The sequence below is a fragment of the Sminthopsis crassicaudata genome, chromosome 3 (genome assembly GCF_048593235.1).
Source record: "Sminthopsis crassicaudata isolate SCR6 chromosome 3, ASM4859323v1, whole genome shotgun sequence".
Lineage (NCBI taxonomy): Eukaryota > Metazoa > Chordata > Mammalia > Dasyuromorphia > Dasyuridae > Sminthopsis > Sminthopsis crassicaudata.
Window position 1 is genome coordinate 407254604 of NC_133619.1, and position 16767 is coordinate 407271370.

At 36.9% G+C, this 16767-nt stretch overlaps 2 protein-coding genes across 3 annotated transcripts in view; one reads left to right on the top strand and one right to left on the bottom strand.

The window, feature by feature from the left end:
- Positions 1–5388, bottom strand: part of HSPE1 (heat shock protein family E (Hsp10) member 1) — a 50519-nt gene extending 45131 nt beyond the window's left edge. Inside the window, exons 1-4 of the mRNA XM_074302783.1 lie at positions 5233–5388; positions 4099–4263; positions 2193–2282; positions 1863–2105 (exon numbers count right to left, since the gene is read on the bottom strand). Of these exons, the coding sequence (XP_074158884.1) occupies positions 2055–2105; positions 2193–2282; positions 4099–4263; positions 5233–5235 (309 nt within the window). The 5' untranslated portion in view covers positions 5236–5388 and the 3' untranslated portion in view covers positions 1863–2054. Of the gene's footprint in view, positions 2106–2192; positions 2283–4098; positions 4264–5232 lie in introns of the transcript that reaches the window.
- On the top strand, positions 5320–16745 carry HSPD1 (heat shock protein family D (Hsp60) member 1). Of its 2 annotated transcripts, none has more exons than XM_074302781.1 (12): positions 5320–5529; positions 6994–7169; positions 9522–9774; positions 10649–10731; positions 11189–11284; positions 11917–12010; positions 12462–12630; positions 13930–14029; positions 14403–14648; positions 14954–15128; positions 15800–15978; positions 16122–16745. In XM_074302781.1, the coding sequence occupies exons 2-12, from the start codon at positions 6996–6998 to the stop codon at positions 16272–16274; spliced, it is 1722 nt and encodes a 573-aa protein (XP_074158882.1). In that variant the 5' UTR covers positions 5320–5529; positions 6994–6995; the 3' UTR covers positions 16275–16745. The 2 variants fall into 2 exon arrangements, with proteins under 2 accessions (XP_074158882.1, XP_074158881.1); XM_074302780.1 differs by lacking the exon at positions 5320–5529 and adding an exon at positions 5767–5892.
- The last annotated feature ends 22 nt before the right edge of the window (positions 16746–16767 follow it).

Below are 16767 nucleotides of genomic sequence, written 5' to 3' on the forward strand. Positions count from 1 at the left end.
ATAATTTACTGCAGTGCTTGCATTGCGGATGTCCTAATAAGTGGGAAACCTAAGCTTTTCTTTACACTCAGACTCCGAGAAAGGACCCTTTAACTTTCTTTTATCCATTTCTTCTTCCCCTATTTCACAGACAAAATGAAAATATCAATAAAGTATTCTAGAATTGAGGGTTACCTCAACTTTTAATATTAGTCTTCTATCAAGCAGTTTTGTGAAAATTTTTCCTAATCTCAACTCAAGCGACTTGAAGAACTTTCTTCTCACCATATGCAAGCATTCAAAAAGATTAGGATAAAAGATAACAAATCCCATTCCTATATTCTTTTGCCTAGTTAATGAAAAATTAAGTGTCTGAAAGCAGATTTGCAAAACCTATATAGAATTATGTGACTAAGTTACCAGAGGATAAAATTTTTTGATTAGAAAATAAAGGGGAAAAAGACTAAAGGGTCTATGAATCCAAGTAGAGAAAAATAGTTATAAAAATGAGTTCCTTGCACATTTAGATGGAAACACAAGCAGAAATGTTCTTATTTTAGGATTTACAAGGACTTTAGTAAGAGCTGATATACTGTCATGGGAGTTCTAAAATTTATTTATGATTTCAAATTAAATCCTTTTTACTGACACCAAAGGAACATTTTATTTTAAATTATATCATTCATCTTTGTATTGGAGTTTGGTTGGTCCAGATAATTTACTTACAGGGTCAAGGTCTACATTCCAACCCTAGTTAGCCACCTCACAGTTAGCATTGGTTAGAAGATTTGCTTTTCAGCACAAATTCTTTACCACACTAAAAGCAAACACTTTATTAAGAGCACAGCTACACAGCACATAAGATATCATCAAAATAGTGTTTAATGTGAATGGTTCTCATCTTAGCCCCACTAAATACTACCTTATCAATAATTTTCCTGTCATTATACCATTATCCTGTGTCATGTAATGGTAAAACCTACAAAATAGCAGCTAACATTTTTATGGTGCTTAGTTTGCAAAGTATCTTATTTCAAACATTCTTAACAGGTTTGTTATCCTCATTTTAGTTGAGGAGACTGAGGCTAACCCAGGGTCTCACAACTAGCTAGTGTCTGAGCAAGGATTTGAAATCAGGTCTTTCTGACTCTAATCCCAGTGTCTATCTACTATACCATTCATCTGTCCCCCAAAGGAACTGTATTTTATGAAACAATACTATGATTAAGTTTCACTATTAGAACTATAGAATTACTCTTAAAAGCCAAAAAGAACGTACTCAAACCACCAACATTTAAATAGTCAATTCTTAGCAGATAATTTTCTGGTCTTAAAAAATAAATCTATCTTGGAAAAGCTTGATTTTCCTAACTAAAACCTTTGAGATGAAAACTTTCTTCAGCAAAAAAAGTAAGCAGTGAAGATTTACTTACCTAGGTCCTATCTCAACAATGTAAACTTGCTATTTTTAGAAAGTTAAAATGTTACTAGAGAGTAAGGTAGGAGTAATGTTACTGTTTATTGTTTTTAATCAGATACAATTGTTTTGTCCCTCATTCTCCAAGATTATGATTTCAGGGAAGCATACCAAGACTTGCAAGTGAATTCGATTTAAAGTGAGGGAGAGCTTGTAAAATTTCAACTTTCTCCTCTAGAGATATCTGAGTCTAGTGACAAGATATAGATCAGGAAGATTGGTGATGACCCTGGATGCAATGGGGGACCTTGCCCTTTTAAAGGTAGTCTTTTACCAGTTTTCTCAGTTTGAGGCTTTACCCATTTAGTGATTAAACAAAGTTAAAGGCAAAGCCCCAATATGAAAGTCTTTCAACATTAACAAACACAATTAAAATAATATTTCAAAGAATTCTTAACACAAGAAATATAGTTAACCATTCATGTATACAATTTTTTTTTATTTGGAAACTTTCATATCGATGCAGAGAAATAGGATTTTAGACACAAGATATCCATTAATTATAAAACCAAGAGACCTGGAAATTATTTACATGATGAAATGAAAGATTTTGGAACTTCAGTGGAATGGGCAACTTTCATGACGCCACTTAGTGATTTTAGTCCACATATTTCCCCAGAATATCACTATCTCGAAATAAGAAATAGTCCTGCAAGTTTAAAAAAAAAAAAAAAAAAAGTTATTTAATTCTGCTAGCAACAGCAACTTAACTAATTTAAAGTTATATTACACAAACCTTGTCTTCTATAACTACTTTGGTGCCACCATATTCTGGAAGAAGAACTTTATCTCCAACTTTCACACTAACTGGTTGAATCTCTCCACTCTACAAAATAGAAAAATTTTTTTAGAAAATATATCCTATTTGTCCAAATCTCCCATCAAGGTTATTAAACCAATATAAGAAAAATACTTTTGTAGCTAGCATATTTTAACTTTGCAAGATTAAGATTTCAAAATTGGTTCTTTACATTCAAAAGCCAAAGAATTTATCTTTAGCATGAAAACTGTGCACTTAAGTTACACAAAAACATGTTTAAATTTCTAAAGTACTCAAAGAACTTTATAATCAAGTTAAACATTAAGTTAAACAAATCTACACAGACCACAATTTCTTTCTTTCTATTACACAACTCAAAAGCTTCTAAAGTTAAAATTTCTGGTGTCAATTTTAATGTACATTCAAATTCAAGAAACCCATATTATATAAAATGGGAGTGCTAATAAGCAATAAGTTAAGGGTGAATTCGCTACTTTTATTATTCAGCTATAATAGCATGAAGTAAAAGTAAGAGAACAAAAGAAATTCTGATCAAACAGAATGCAAGATAAACAGATTTCAGCAAGGAACAATAAAAGTTGCGAAATTCTACTCTCAAGGCTTCAGAAAAGCTTGCTAGCATTTTATAATCTAGGTTCTGTCACTAAACAATCTCTGGGACCTAGGACAAATAAACTTTGAAGAAGTTTTCTTATCTATAAAATAAAGTTCAATTAGTATAGTTCCTGGAGTTAGGAAGACCTAAATTCAAATCCAAACTTACATACATGTTGTATATCCCAGTGAAACTTAACCTCCAGTCTTTCTTCAAATGTTAAACATGGATATTAGTAACATACTTCCTAGATAATTTTTGTAAGGTACACAGTGCCCAGCACAAAATAAGTACTTAATAAAACACAAGTACTCTTCCCTTAAATTTCCAAATAGCCCTAAAATTTTGGATTCAATAATGTTTTAATACTTAGAATTTTTGGACTTTAAATACACTCTTCTGAGTGTAAACTTAGCAAAATTAATGCTTCCTAACAAAAAAAAAAAAAAAAAAAAATTAGAAAACTAGGAATTCCACCGTAAAGACAGCGTGGAAATATAAGCATAATTAAAATGCAAGTCACATGGCATAGGAATGTTCCTCAAGGGACTTGCAGAGTCTGTAGGTATAAGCCAACTGCTATGAACTTCAATTTAGTAGAAAGAATAGTTATCTTGTTCAGTATTCCATAATGATAGAAAAATCCCCAGTACTTTTGCTACTTAATATTTTTATTACTTTAGGACAAAATAATAACAATAATATACTATCTTTGAAATATTTACTTAAGTATAAAATTACTACTTAACCACAATTTTGCTAAAAGAATATTTGTACTGAGAAGAGAGAGATAAATATCCAGTCCCTGACCTTAAAGACCCAGTCTAATAGTGATAACATGCAAAAATTGTACCAAAGAGAATCATGTTTGTGGAAGATAAATCCTGAGGACTGAGAAAAGCCTCCTTCAGAACATTTGATCTTGAGTCTTGAAGGAGCAAGGAAGTAAAATAGAATAATCCATTCACAGGATCAAATAAAAAGAAATGGATGCCTGATTTCTATCAAGATCAATAATGAGAAAACACTATAATCATCTTCTGGGGCTATTTGCTATGCAGTAACAATCTACACATGGATACTTTTCATTAAAGAAAACTATTAAGTTTTTTTTTTCCAATCAATTTTTTGAATGAATTGAAGACACAATGAGCTAAGTAATAATACAGAACTAGCTGTCTATTTATTATGTTTGATCACTATAAAGTTGTGCTAAAGACACTTTCATTTCTCTTACTGTAGTTAAAACTGGTAGTCTAGATTTACCTTTCCTTTAGATCCTGATCCAACAGCTACCACTGTTGCCTGTAATACTTTTCCTTGAGATTTTTCTGGAAGCATAATTCCTCCTTTGGTAACAGTCTCAGCTGCACTCCTTTCAACCAAAACTCGGTCAAGGAGGGGAAGAAATTTTCTAAAAGCCTGCCCTGCCTGTTGAGAGAGAAATTTGAGATGTTTTCTTTAAAACACGCAAAAATCGCACATCATTTCTTTTTGACGGCTATCAGGAGTCAGAATTTCGGCCCAAGTTTTCCCATTCCTTATACAGTGGGGGACCCACCAAGTTTTACATTTCTCTTCTAATCATCACTCCCAAACTTTAATTCATTTCCCGAGGGCACCCTCTCCCCCAATCGTAGGTCAGAATGGCTACCAGGACGACCTCCAAAGTTACACAAGGTCAAAGCATTTCATTTCTCTGCAGAGATCGAGGAAAAGAGCGGGGGCGCTCTAGGGGTACAACCTGCACCCCATCCCCGCCCCGCCCTAGGCAAGGGCGCCAAGACTTCCACATGGCCGAAAATACCCGCCCGAACCTGCAGGACCCGCCTCCTACTGCCTCGGGGCACGTGGGTCGAGCTAGGGGGACTCGAGTTCCAAAAGATAAAAGTTGCCCCCTGTCATGCTGCCCCTCCCCACAAGCTCTAACAGGAGAGGGAAAGGGGGGCGGGATCCACATGTTCCCAGAGCCGGGGGCTCCCTAAATCAAGCTTTTTTCCTAAATCACTTAACATTTCTCTTAGTCTCAGATTCCTGGCCTGTAAAACAAGGGCATAGATCTCCCAGGGTTGCTGAGGCTCAAATGAAAGAATCTAAGTAAAGCGCTTTAGAAAACTTTGAGCGCTACATATGTGCTGTTACACACCATCCCGAAAGCCTTGGCGCAGTTTACAGCTTCCGTGGCTTAAAATCGCACAAAAGTCTTTCCAGGGCATCCCGGATCATTATTATTAAAAGTACAGTGATTGCACGGATAAAGGATTTGGCTACTTTTGATTCAAATTAACTGTCAAAGGCCTGTCGCCGGTCAGACTGCCGACCTACCTCGCGAAAGAGTTCAAAAGGCCTCACTGAGGGCAGTGGCTACTTCATTTCAAGGGCCGCGAGGGCCGGACTTACCATGGCTCCGCAGTGCCCTGCAGCTGTCGCTCTTGCTCAGTCCGTTTCCTCCGTCCCTCCCCGGGCACCGGTAGACTTGCAGCCCAGTCCGCTAAACACGTGAACGTCGTAAGAGGGCGAACACCAGTTGTTGCGCAGGCGCGCCCCCGCCCCCTATCTTGTCCAAGCCTTAGGGGCGTTGTAGCGGAGACCTCTACGAGAAGTGCTATTCGTCCTCCTGACAGCTACTCAAACCCACCCACAGGAAAGGGAAACAGAAGAAGAGTTTTCTGGTCTTTTCTACGCAGCGGCGCTCCGGTAAATTAAATCCCTTTGGGCCCCCAGGAAATGACGCAACTTCACCCTTGACCCGTGGCTATAGCGGCGCGTTCCAGAAAGTTCTGGAAAAATGGGGGTCCCAGGAACGAGCCTAAACCATGCCCTGCCGCTCTAGCTCCTCCCCAGTATCGCCAGCGAATGTAGGGAGGGGCGGGGCCCAAGTATAGCTCATGCAGATTGCGGGGCTCTAGGGGGCGGTTGGTAGGGGGTGGAGGCGCCATCGGCACATGTGGTGCAGTGGGGGGGCGGGGTCTGGGACTCTTTGCCGTGTGCGCCCTGTACGTGTGTCCCTCACTCGTTGCTGCCGATCTGCACCGCGCGCTTGTCCGCCTGCTCCAGCAGGTATACTAGGGTCTGCCTCGCGCTTTCCTTTCCCATCCCAGTCCTCTCCTCCTTGGTTCTTTGTTTCCCCGCCCAAGCTTGGCTCGTGGATGGCGGAAGAGAGTTTTTTCGCGGCATGCGCCAGGCTCCCCGCGGCCTCACTTTACATGCTCTTCCCTCTGGGTTGGGGGGCGCTGCTTCAGCCGGCGGGAGGGCCTGGACCTGGCTGCGGGAAATGGCGGCTGCCGCCGTGGAAAAGCAGGGCCGGGGTGGGGTCGGGTGGTGGAACCCTGCGGCATTTATCTCCTCCGAGCATTAGGCTCAGGGCTACCTCGTTCCGGGGCTAGGCCCGGCCGCTAACCTGGGAGCTTCTAGACATCCCTTTTCCTTCCGGGGGCCGGCAGAGGTACAGGGCGCGCGCACGGGGTCATCGAGCGTGGGGCATGGCCCACAGTCGCACCTGCAGAGGAATGATTGTAACTTGGGAGTCTTTGCCGAGGGCAAAAGGAGTGGTGGGCAGCCCGAGTCTGTGCAGCTCTGCTCTTCCGACTGTAGGGGGAGGAACGATGGGATCCTTGACCTTGTACCATGTGTCCTGATGGAAAGACATGTGGCCGGGCGTGGGGAGCGGGCCGGCCCCTGCACCAGTAGTCTCAAATGTATCTCACATTGATACTGTTTCTACAATTTGGATACAAAGAGATTTCCTCCTGATGGACGTTTTGCTGTGTCAGGGATTTTCCCTCTAACCCCTCATCCCGTCTTTATGTCATTGCCTCTGCCCTCACTTGGAGTTTTTCCTCTTGCCTTTGATTCATCCTTGAAGCACGTTTCCAGCTAGTGCAGAAATGAATGATTAGCTCTGGTTTTTACCTGGGGGCCAAAGGAGAAATTTCAAGCAAAGGTGGGGCCAAATGGCGCAAGGGAGCAGAGGGCTTAGATGTAGCAGTAGTCAGGTGCCCACTGGTGGTAATGGCAGGAGTAGAGATAGACTTTCAGAAGATGTTGGGAAGCTCTTGTGCAATGGGTGCCTACTACTTCATATTCCTTTCAACAGGTGGCATAATCGAGCCACAAGAAATCTAGAGCATTCGAATTGATCTCATGGTTTCATTTTTCCAGAAATGCTCCGGTTGCCCACAGTTCTTCGTCAGATAAGGCCAGTGTCTAGGGCACTGGCCCCCCACCTGACACGTGCTTATGCTAAAGACGTGAAATTTGGAGCAGATGCCCGAGCCTTAATGCTTCAAGGTGTAGATCTTTTAGCAGACGCTGTTGCTGTTACTATGGGGCCAAAGGTATTAATCTTTTTTTCTCCCTCAAACTGTCTTATATTGAATAAGAATATATACAAAGTTTTATAATGTCAAGGGAGCTAAGAGTAAGATTTTACATTAAGTGGGTAACTTCAAGGTTTTTTTTTGTTTTTTTTTTTTTAATATATATAAACTTGAGTTAAGGCCCAGAACTACCTCAGCCAGATTTTTAATTATGTGATTTCCTCTCAGTTCCCACTTTCCCAATTTCACTTTTATATTAAAGTTAGGAGTGAATTGCATTACCATTTAGTACAGAAGCAATTCTTAACTCCAGGCAAAACTAACCTGCTTTGCCTCTATTGTTTAAACTTTGGCTTAAATCCTAATAGCCTGAATTCTTAAAGAGTTAGGGAATGGAAAAAAAAATAACAATACTTGTGGGGGGAGGAGGCTCTGTCATTTGAAGAAAACTGCTTGTGTTTTTATTTTTTTTTAATCTTTGCTTAACATTGAAGTAACTTTTGAGTGTGAGGTGCTAGCTTCAGAAGAAGAGAACTTGGGTGAGTGAGAGGACAGGTTTGATAGAAAAAATACCTAACAGAAATTGGTTTTACGTTAGTTACCGAAAATCTCAGTTTTTAAAGGATTGATTGTAATCATAAGCAGTTTATCCAAGTTGGTGGAGTTATCTTGGGGGATGACTTGCTCCATATGTCCTAATTAAGTTTAGTACCAGTGTCTAGAGGTCTGTGTAATCATAAATGAGATTATCTCCCACTCGTGGAGAAGAGGGGCATGGTATATCATTTTCACTTGTATTGCAAATCATTTCTGACCAACATCTGCCATACAACAGCTCTTGAACGTGGTAGCTATTCATAGAAGAATTTGGGGTAACTAAAATTTCATCATTTCTGGTGTTAAATTCAATAAATAATAAATCCTAATTTTTTTACATTAAACATTATGAAAGACCAATATTCTTTCATTCATGCAAAGGTTTTCACTTAGGCTTGGGTGATATATAACACTAAGGTATTTGGAAGGGATCTTGAAGTCATTATCTAGTGCAGGACTTTGCTCTTGGGGAGATTGGGATTAAGTCACTTTGTGGGAGGGGGTTGTCACACAGCTAGTATATGATTAAGTTTCTGCAGTGGATTTGAACTCTGGTCCTCCTGACTTCAAGGCCTGGAGTGCTCTATCCCTAGTGTTGGGCTTCTTAAACTTTTCCGCTTGTGACCCCTTTTCATTGGACACATTCTTATATGGCCCTGAGTATATAGTTACATGAAATAGGTATATAAATCAAACATTTACTGATAACAAATCATAAAGAAAATTTATTTTAAAATAATTCTTTGGTATGTATAATTTTGCCATTTGAATCTAATGAGGTGAATGTGCTTGTTTATTTTTACATAAAGAATTAAATCTAGACGGAATATTTGATACTGCAAGATGTAGCACATTCAGAAACCTTGTCTCCAGACTTTTCACCCACAGTTTAATAAACTTTGATCTAGTCCAACTCCCTTGTTTAACAAGTTAAGGAACTGAAAGCCTAGAAAGTCAAGTGACTCACATAAACCACAGGAGCTAAACTGGGAGCATGTAAAACTTTTTGACATTGCTGATTTAGGCTATAAGTGGAAGTCAGGATCCATTTGGTTCTTTCTTTGCATTGGTTCAGGAGTCTTCTGTTTCTTTGAACTCTGTTCTTAACCAGAGATTAATATTGTATTACATTCATATGCCACAGAGGTTGAATTTCTGAACATTTCTGGACCTGAATTTCCTCACCTTTAAAATGAAAAATTCCTCACTTTAAATTAAGTGGATGACCTGGGATCATAGATTTAGAACTGAAGGGAACCTTTCAAGCTATCTAGTTCATTCTCTCTATAGGGCAAAGAAACTAGGTTCTGAAGAATTAGGATTTGAGCTCAGATAAATGCTAGGCACTTTCCACTACCCTCGTTTTAAGACTAGAATGTAACAAAGAGTTTTGAAAGTAGGGATTGTTTATTCCCGGAGTTAGGACTGATGCTGCATTTCAAAAGTGTGAAGTATGAGAATGGTTTAGGTAGGCCTAGTATACTGTCCAGAATTTGTCCCCTTGTTTTGCTAGAGGGGAAAGGTCACTTTGATTGAATTCTGCCCCTTTGCTAAATCTATCCTTAGGAATCATGGTTTGGGATTAAATTATTAGTGAGACAATATTGTAATACTTTCTAGTGGGGTATATCCAGTTCTTTGGAATGTTTTATATCCTTTCCCTGTGATATTGTCCTCAAAATTTCACATAGGTATTTCTGTTTCTGTTTAGACCTACCTTTGGAAGGAATGCATGTGATTATCACATTTATTAATGTGTTCTTACCTTTGTAGGGCAGAACTGTGATCATTGAACAGAGTTGGGGAAGTCCCAAGGTAACAAAAGACGGTGTGACTGTTGCAAAAGCAATTGACTTAAAGGACAAATATAAAAACATTGGTGCCAGGCTAGTTCAGGATGTTGCTAATAACACAAATGAAGAGGCTGGGGATGGCACTACTACTGCCACGGTCCTTGCACGGTCCATTGCTAAGGAAGGCTTTGAGAAGATTAGTAAAGGAGCAAATCCAGTGGAAATCAGGAGAGGTAAGACTTCATGTCATTGTTATGACATTTAAATATTAACAAGTTGTCTATTTAGGAAAATAACCATTGACTAATTCATTTGAAAGCCTGTTTGTTTTAATTTTATCTGCAATTTTAAAAATTAATTTTTGGCTATGTTGCATCAGGGCTAAAGTAATAAAAATAGATGTAATAATTCCTTACCCTTAAATTGACAAGTCCTTGAAATAAGTAGAGAAATGAGCTTTAAAAGGAAACCAAAACTGCCAGCATTAGTCAGAATGACTTATGATTTTTGTCAATTTCCTTTGTAGAAAGATTTTTTAAAATTCAGCTTTGTCAGTGCATAATTAAAGCAAGCATAATGCTTTTATATTACTCAGGTTTTAAAACCTGTATTGGATATAGGTTACTTTATGACTTTTTTTTTTTTTTTTTACTTTGAACTCTTTGTTGGTATATGTCTAAATCCAGGATCTCTGGATTAATGAGTATACTCAGTTTGTATTATTTGGATGATTGAACTGGTTCATGGAGCTACCAAAAGTATATTGGTATGCCTGTTTTTTCCCATAATTCCTCTACCACTGTGACTATTTTCATTGTCACATTTTTTTAGTTTGCTGAATATAAGGTGAAGTTCCTGTAGTTTGTTTTCATTTCTTAGTTACTTGGGTCAGTCATTCATATTGTTAAAGGTTGGGACATTTTTGTTCATATCTTTTGATCACTTATCCATTGAGTTTTTTATAGTATATATTACTGAAAATTCTTTTACGCCTTAAGACTGGCACAGAAGCAACACAAAGGCTTCTTAAAGACTTTAATTCCTTGCCAGATTGATGAAACTATTTGGTAACTCAAGATAAATATAACATTATTACTCTGGATTCAGGTGTAATGTTGGCTGTTGATGCTGTCATTGCTGAGCTTAAGAAGCAGTCTAAACCTGTCACAACCCCTGAAGAAATTGCTCAGGTAGGCATTCTTTGTAAGTTGTTTTCATTGTGGTCACACAACTGTATCCTGTTAAAAGTAAAAGCCAAAATAATAAGTTGCTATCATTTTATTTTATGTTGGTCAAGCTAAGAATGTTCATTGTAAATTGTATTTCCAAGTTTTCTTGCATTGTTTTCTATTTTAAGAGTTATTCCGACTGAAGTAATGCATTAGCCTCTTAAATCAAACACACACACACTCTCTCTCTTTCTCTGTGTGTGTGTATATATTTGTATTATCCAATTGTGTTTAGGGAATAGGTTTCTATAGATAAAACTGTCTTGGTGATTCACTTCACAATGATATATGGTTTTTCTGTTGCTTTTTATATTTTAATGGTGGGTGATATAAATAATAAAGGTGCTAAGACCAAAATGGATTGTTTATTGACAACAAAACTTTTACCTTTGAAATAGTAACTTGAGAATCATTTTAGGTTGCTACAATTTCTGCAAATGGTGACAGAGAAATTGGCAACATAATATCTGATGCGATGAAAAAGGTTGGACGAAAAGGTGTCATCACAGTAAAGGCAAGTTATGATGAGTCTATTGTGTTGGGTCAAAGATAGAATTCTCAACGCGTTGTATAGCTTAACACATAAAGCTGCTTATTTGATAGCCATGATAAAAGACATTTGGAAAGTTTACAATAGTATAAGTAATGAGTTAATTATTGTATACCAAGATTTTATCTTAACTCACCCTGCATTTTTGAGTGTTTTGAGTTGATGATGACTGTACTAAAAAAAAAAAGGTACACATTTGGTTTCCTTTGTGACTAGTGGCATAAAAAGCTAATAAGGTTCAGAGTGACTTTAATTTTATTAATACTTAATCTCTTGAGTTATTGAATCCATTGGTTTTTTTTTTTTAATCATCCTGATGTTCCTTTGAGTAACAAAAAACATTCTTTTGAGAACATTATAACACTATTGAAATTCCTAGCTCAAAACTATGAAATAGGGTTTTTTATATATTGATAAATAAAAAATTTATACTAAACCGGTTTTACCTTAGTTTGCTTATTCCTATTTATACATAGCCCCAGTGGGCTAATTTGTAATTGCATGTTTAGATTTTCACCCTCTCCCCCAATTTTGTTTGCTGTCTTGATTCTTGTATATGTTTGTATTCTACTGTATTCATAGTTTGTCTTTTTCAGGATGGAAAAACGTTGGATGATGAATTGGAAATTATTGAAGGCATGAAGTTTGACCGAGGCTATATCTCTCCATATTTTATTAATACAGCTAAAGGTGAAGAATGTGTCATCACTGACATTCAAAGACATGTATAGAGTATATAAGCTAAATTGTACCATTTCTGGAGTATTTTTCCATTTGGGAAACATGGGGGGGGGAATACTGGTCACTAGTCAACATAAGCCAAGTCATTTTAATTAGTAGGAAAGATTGGGGTTGGAATAAGAAAAAAGGGTGGAGAAAATGACAGAATGAATTCATAAATTGGAGGGGTGGTTGGGAATAAACCAAGGAGCTGAAAAATGGGTTCTCTTTACAGGTAATTTAAAACAAATCTATTTAGCAATCTTTCTCTAGGCACATTTACCTGAGTTAGATCATAAACTCTTAACTTTTTAACATAATTTATAACATACCAAATTTAAAAGGATAGTAAGTGGTCCACATTAGATGAACAGTAAAATTTTTTATTTTGCTTACAATTGCCTTCTTATATATCATACAGGTCAGAAATGTGAATTCCAGGATGCCTATGTACTCTTAAGTGAAAAAAAGATCTCTAGTGTCCAGTCTATTGTACCTGCACTTGAAATTGCAAATGCCCACCGTAAACCTTTAGTCATAATTGCTGAAGATGTTGATGGAGAAGCATTAAGTACACTGGTTTTGAACAGGTAATGAGGCATGGGTATTTGAAGGCTCTACAAATTGAAAGAGCCAACTGTATTGATAAGATATTGGGTCAAAAAGTTTTAAGTCCTATTGTAATTTTTCAACTCATAGATACAGAAAAATACCTAAGTACAGAAACAGTTGTATTATCTTTTTAAATTTTTTTTTCCTTTTTCTGAGGCTGGGGTTAAGTGACTTGCCCAGGGTCACACAGCTAGGAGGGGTTGAGTGTCTGAGACCAGACTTGAACTTGGGTCCTGAATTCAGGGCTGGTGCTCTATCTACTGCGCCACCTAGCTGCCCCTGTATTATCTTTTAACTGCAAGAAAGCCTGGTACCAGATGTTCATTTGGTATAATTCTTGTTGATGCTTTCTTTGCATTTATCTTGCCAAATGTTTTCCCATTAATTTCAAGACATCCAATTTAATGGCTAATAAAGACTTGACTGGGGAGGCAATTGAGTATAGTAGAATATTGGTGTTATAAAAGTTGTGTTCAAGAAATTCTCTGGACTCTCTCATGACTGCTTACCTTTTGTTAATATAGTATTATGAACTTTTACTAACACAGTTGTCATAATGGGCAGAGAGCCTTGGAGTCAAGACCTGTTTTTTTTTTGTTGTTGTTTTTTGAAGGATAGCCATGAACAGATTATTAAATCTTAGGGGGCTTGGGAGCAGCTCTTACTTTAAAAAAAAAAAAAAAGAAGAAGAAAGAAAGAAAAAAGGGGGGCAAAGACAATTTCATTGATCTCCAATTTTATGACATTAGATCTTTAGAGAAAAAAACAAGTTTTCACTCCCTATTATGTTAACATTTTGAACATAGCATTCTGAATTTAGAATTTGGACAAACTAAACATATAGAAAATGTGTTTAAATGAAACATACCAAATATATTTTTTCCATCCCTTCATATATTGTCAACATGACTGGTGCTTAAAAATGGTCTTAGATCTTCAGCATTTCAAGGGTAAAAAAATCTCCCATATTGCTGACCTTAACTTTTTTTTTTTTTTTTTTGTATGTGCAAGGCAGTGAGATGTTAAGTGATTTGTCCAGAATCACACAGCTAGTAAGTGTCAGGTTAAATTTGAACTTGGGTCCTCCTGACTCCAATGGCAGTGCTCTATCCACTATGCCATCTAGTTGCTCCCACAGCTTTGGTTTTAATACTTTGTGGCTAGCAACGCTTAAAGTTGAGCGCAATAAAAGGCAATAAAACCATGTCTAAAGAATGAAAACTGAGTTTCTTTACTGGTAGTCCTAAAATAGTTTTGTAATGTTTCTGTGTTTATAGGCTAAAAGTTGGGCTGCAGGTTGTTGCAGTAAAAGCCCCAGGTTTTGGTGACAACAGGAAGAATCAGCTTAAGGATATGGCTATTGCAACTGGTGGTACAGTAAGTAAAATAGTTTTAACACAAGTTAGTTTAACACAGAAGTTTACATTTAATCTGATAAATTGTTTTTAAAATGTGCAGCTTGACATAGTAAAGCAACTGAATTACTACAGTGCCTTACAAATGGTATATAAATTTTAAGTTGGACTCAGTTTGAAAATCTGAATTTGATAACAATCAGAACAAACTTTTATTGTAGCAGGATGCCTAGATATATACTGTTAAATTCTTTATCTGAAGTTAAAATATCACTGGGTTCTTTTGTAGGTTAAATAGAGTGATGTGTTCTAAATAATCTTGATGTGATGCAGAATAGTTCTGTTTAATGAAATTGTTAGCTAATATCCAGCATATCTCCTAATAACTTTTACAGGTTTTTGGAGAAGAGGGTTTGACTCTGAATCTTGAAGATATTCAACCTCATGACTTTGGAAAAGTTGGGGAGGTTATTGTGACAAAAGATGATGCCATGCTTTTAAAAGGCAAGGGTGAAAAATCCCAAATTGAAAAACGTGTTCAAGAAATTATTGAACAATTAGAGGTTACTTCTAGTGACTATGAAAAAGAAAAGTTAAATGAACGTTTGGCCAAACTTTCTGATGGAGTAGCTGTAATAAAGGTAAGACACGATAACCTAATTCAACCGTGAAAAATTTGAACTCTTTCCTTTTTGATGGCAAGTTACTCCTTTTATTGTTAGGTTAAATCATCTGACTCCCATGATGCAATGTAAAAAAAAAAAAAAAGTCTAAATGGGAAATTGGTTAAAGACTATGATTAGGCAAAATGAACATTCAGTATAAGTTAATTGTTAGATTATTAAGTGTTTTACAAAAACATAAGTTGACTACATAAATGTTGGAGGTTTTTTGTGTGCTTTTTAATATGGTAATGTTTAACTATTAAGTTTCCTTGTACTTCTAGGTTGGTGGAACAAGTGATGTAGAAGTGAATGAAAAGAAAGACCGGGTTACTGACGCATTAAATGCTACACGTGCTGCTGTGGAAGAAGGCATAGTTCTGGGTGGTGGCTGTGCATTGCTTCGATGCATTCCTGCATTAGAAGCATTAACTCCAGCTAATGATGATCAGAAAATTGGTAAAGAATATAATCTTATAGATTGGTGCTTGAACTAGTGTTAATTCTATACTATAACTGTTTACAGAAAGCAGAAAAAATCCTTGATATAATTTAGGGAGATAGGACTAGTTTTCATTTGAGGATTATAGTTCTTAGTAGTTTTAGAGTTGAAGGGTCTCAGAAGTCACTTAATCCAACATGATACCTGAATAGGAAAGCTCTCTAACACTGTCTCCTGACATAGGTCATCTCACTTTTTAAGAAGCTTTATATCCACACTATATTTGTTACTGGCATTGTCCAGGTCTGTTAATCCAAAATAAAGGAAATTTAACTAGTTTTGGGGACAGAGGGTATTGGGAGGTGTGATCTAATATTTTCAGATTTGTAATTTGTCATATTATAACCTATTGTTATATATATATAGTGAATAGAGTTAGCGATACCTGCCTTTGAATTCCCTCAAACTCAAGCACAGTGAGCCAGACAAGTCACTTAATCTTGATCTGAGTTTCCTCATCTGTAAAACAATTATTAAAATAGTATCTACCTCTCAATTGTTGGATGTAAAGAAAAAAAATCCAACCCCACAAAAAAACAAATTATTAATACATTTAAAATTTAATTGCTATATGTTTGCTATTATGAAGCTCAAAGACAATCTTTATAAAGGATTTTTCCTTCTATAGGAATAGAAATAATTAAGAAGACGCTGAAAATTCCTGCAGTGACCATTGCTAAGAATGCGGGTGTTGAAGGCTCATTGATAGTTGAGAAAATTTTGCAAAGCTCCTCAGAGATAGGTTATGATGCCATGCTTGGAGATTTTGTGAATATGGTTGAAAAAGGAATAATTGACCCAACTAAGGTAAACAATTTTTTAAAAAACTTCATTGTTACCATATTTTCTCAAGATAGTAAGTTCAAACTGTAGAGAATGATTGGTTATGTGAGCTGTTGTTTGGAATTTTAGGTAAAGTTAATATTTTGACTTTATTCCCCCCCCTCTAGGTTGTAAGAACTGCTTTGTTGGATGCTGCTGGTGTAGCTTCCTTGTTAACTACAGCAGAAGTTGTTGTTACTGAAATTCCTAAAGAAGAGAAAGAACCTGGCATGGGAGGAATGGGTGGCATGGGTGGAGGCATGGGAGGTGGCATGTTCTAATTTCCTGGAATAATGCTCTTAGCATTATGATCTGTGATGCAAGCAAGACTCAAGGCAGTGTTCTTCGCTAACTTCAGAGAAGTCAGTTGGAGACAGGACTGAAGAAAAGGCTGATGTTCAAGAAAATCACTATAACCATCAGTTACTGGTTTCAGTTGACAAAATATGTAATGGTTTACTGCTGTCATTATCCATGCCTACAGATAATTTATTTTGTATTTTTTGAATAAAGACATTTGTACATTCCTAATACTGGGTGCAAGATCCATGTACCAATGTTCTGCTTTCAACTTAAACCAGCTGAGGCATTTTTACTATTCTGTGAAATCAGAATTGTAGTATTGCCATCACTAGAAGGAAAGTTCAGAAGCAGCCTTTCTGTGCAGACGAAGACTAATTAAAATTGTGTACAAAGTAGAAAAATATCCAATTATGTGACGACCTTTGTGTAATAAAATTGTTTAAAGTTAATAATTGTATTCTCATTTCTGTG

Excerpts from the sequence above, each read along its gene's own strand:
- HSPD1 (XM_074302780.1), top strand. The coding sequence starts at position 5,778 with ATGTGGTGCAGTGGGGGGGCGGGGTCTGGGACTCTTTGCCGTGTGCGC. Across the intron at positions 9,775-10,648 it reads TCCAGTGGAAATCAGGAGAG|GTGTAATGTTGGCTGTTGAT; the intron begins GTAAGACTTCAT and ends CTCTGGATTCAG. Across the intron at positions 15,979-16,121 it reads GAATAATTGACCCAACTAAG|GTTGTAAGAACTGCTTTGTT; the intron begins GTAAACAATTTT and ends CCCCCCCTCTAG.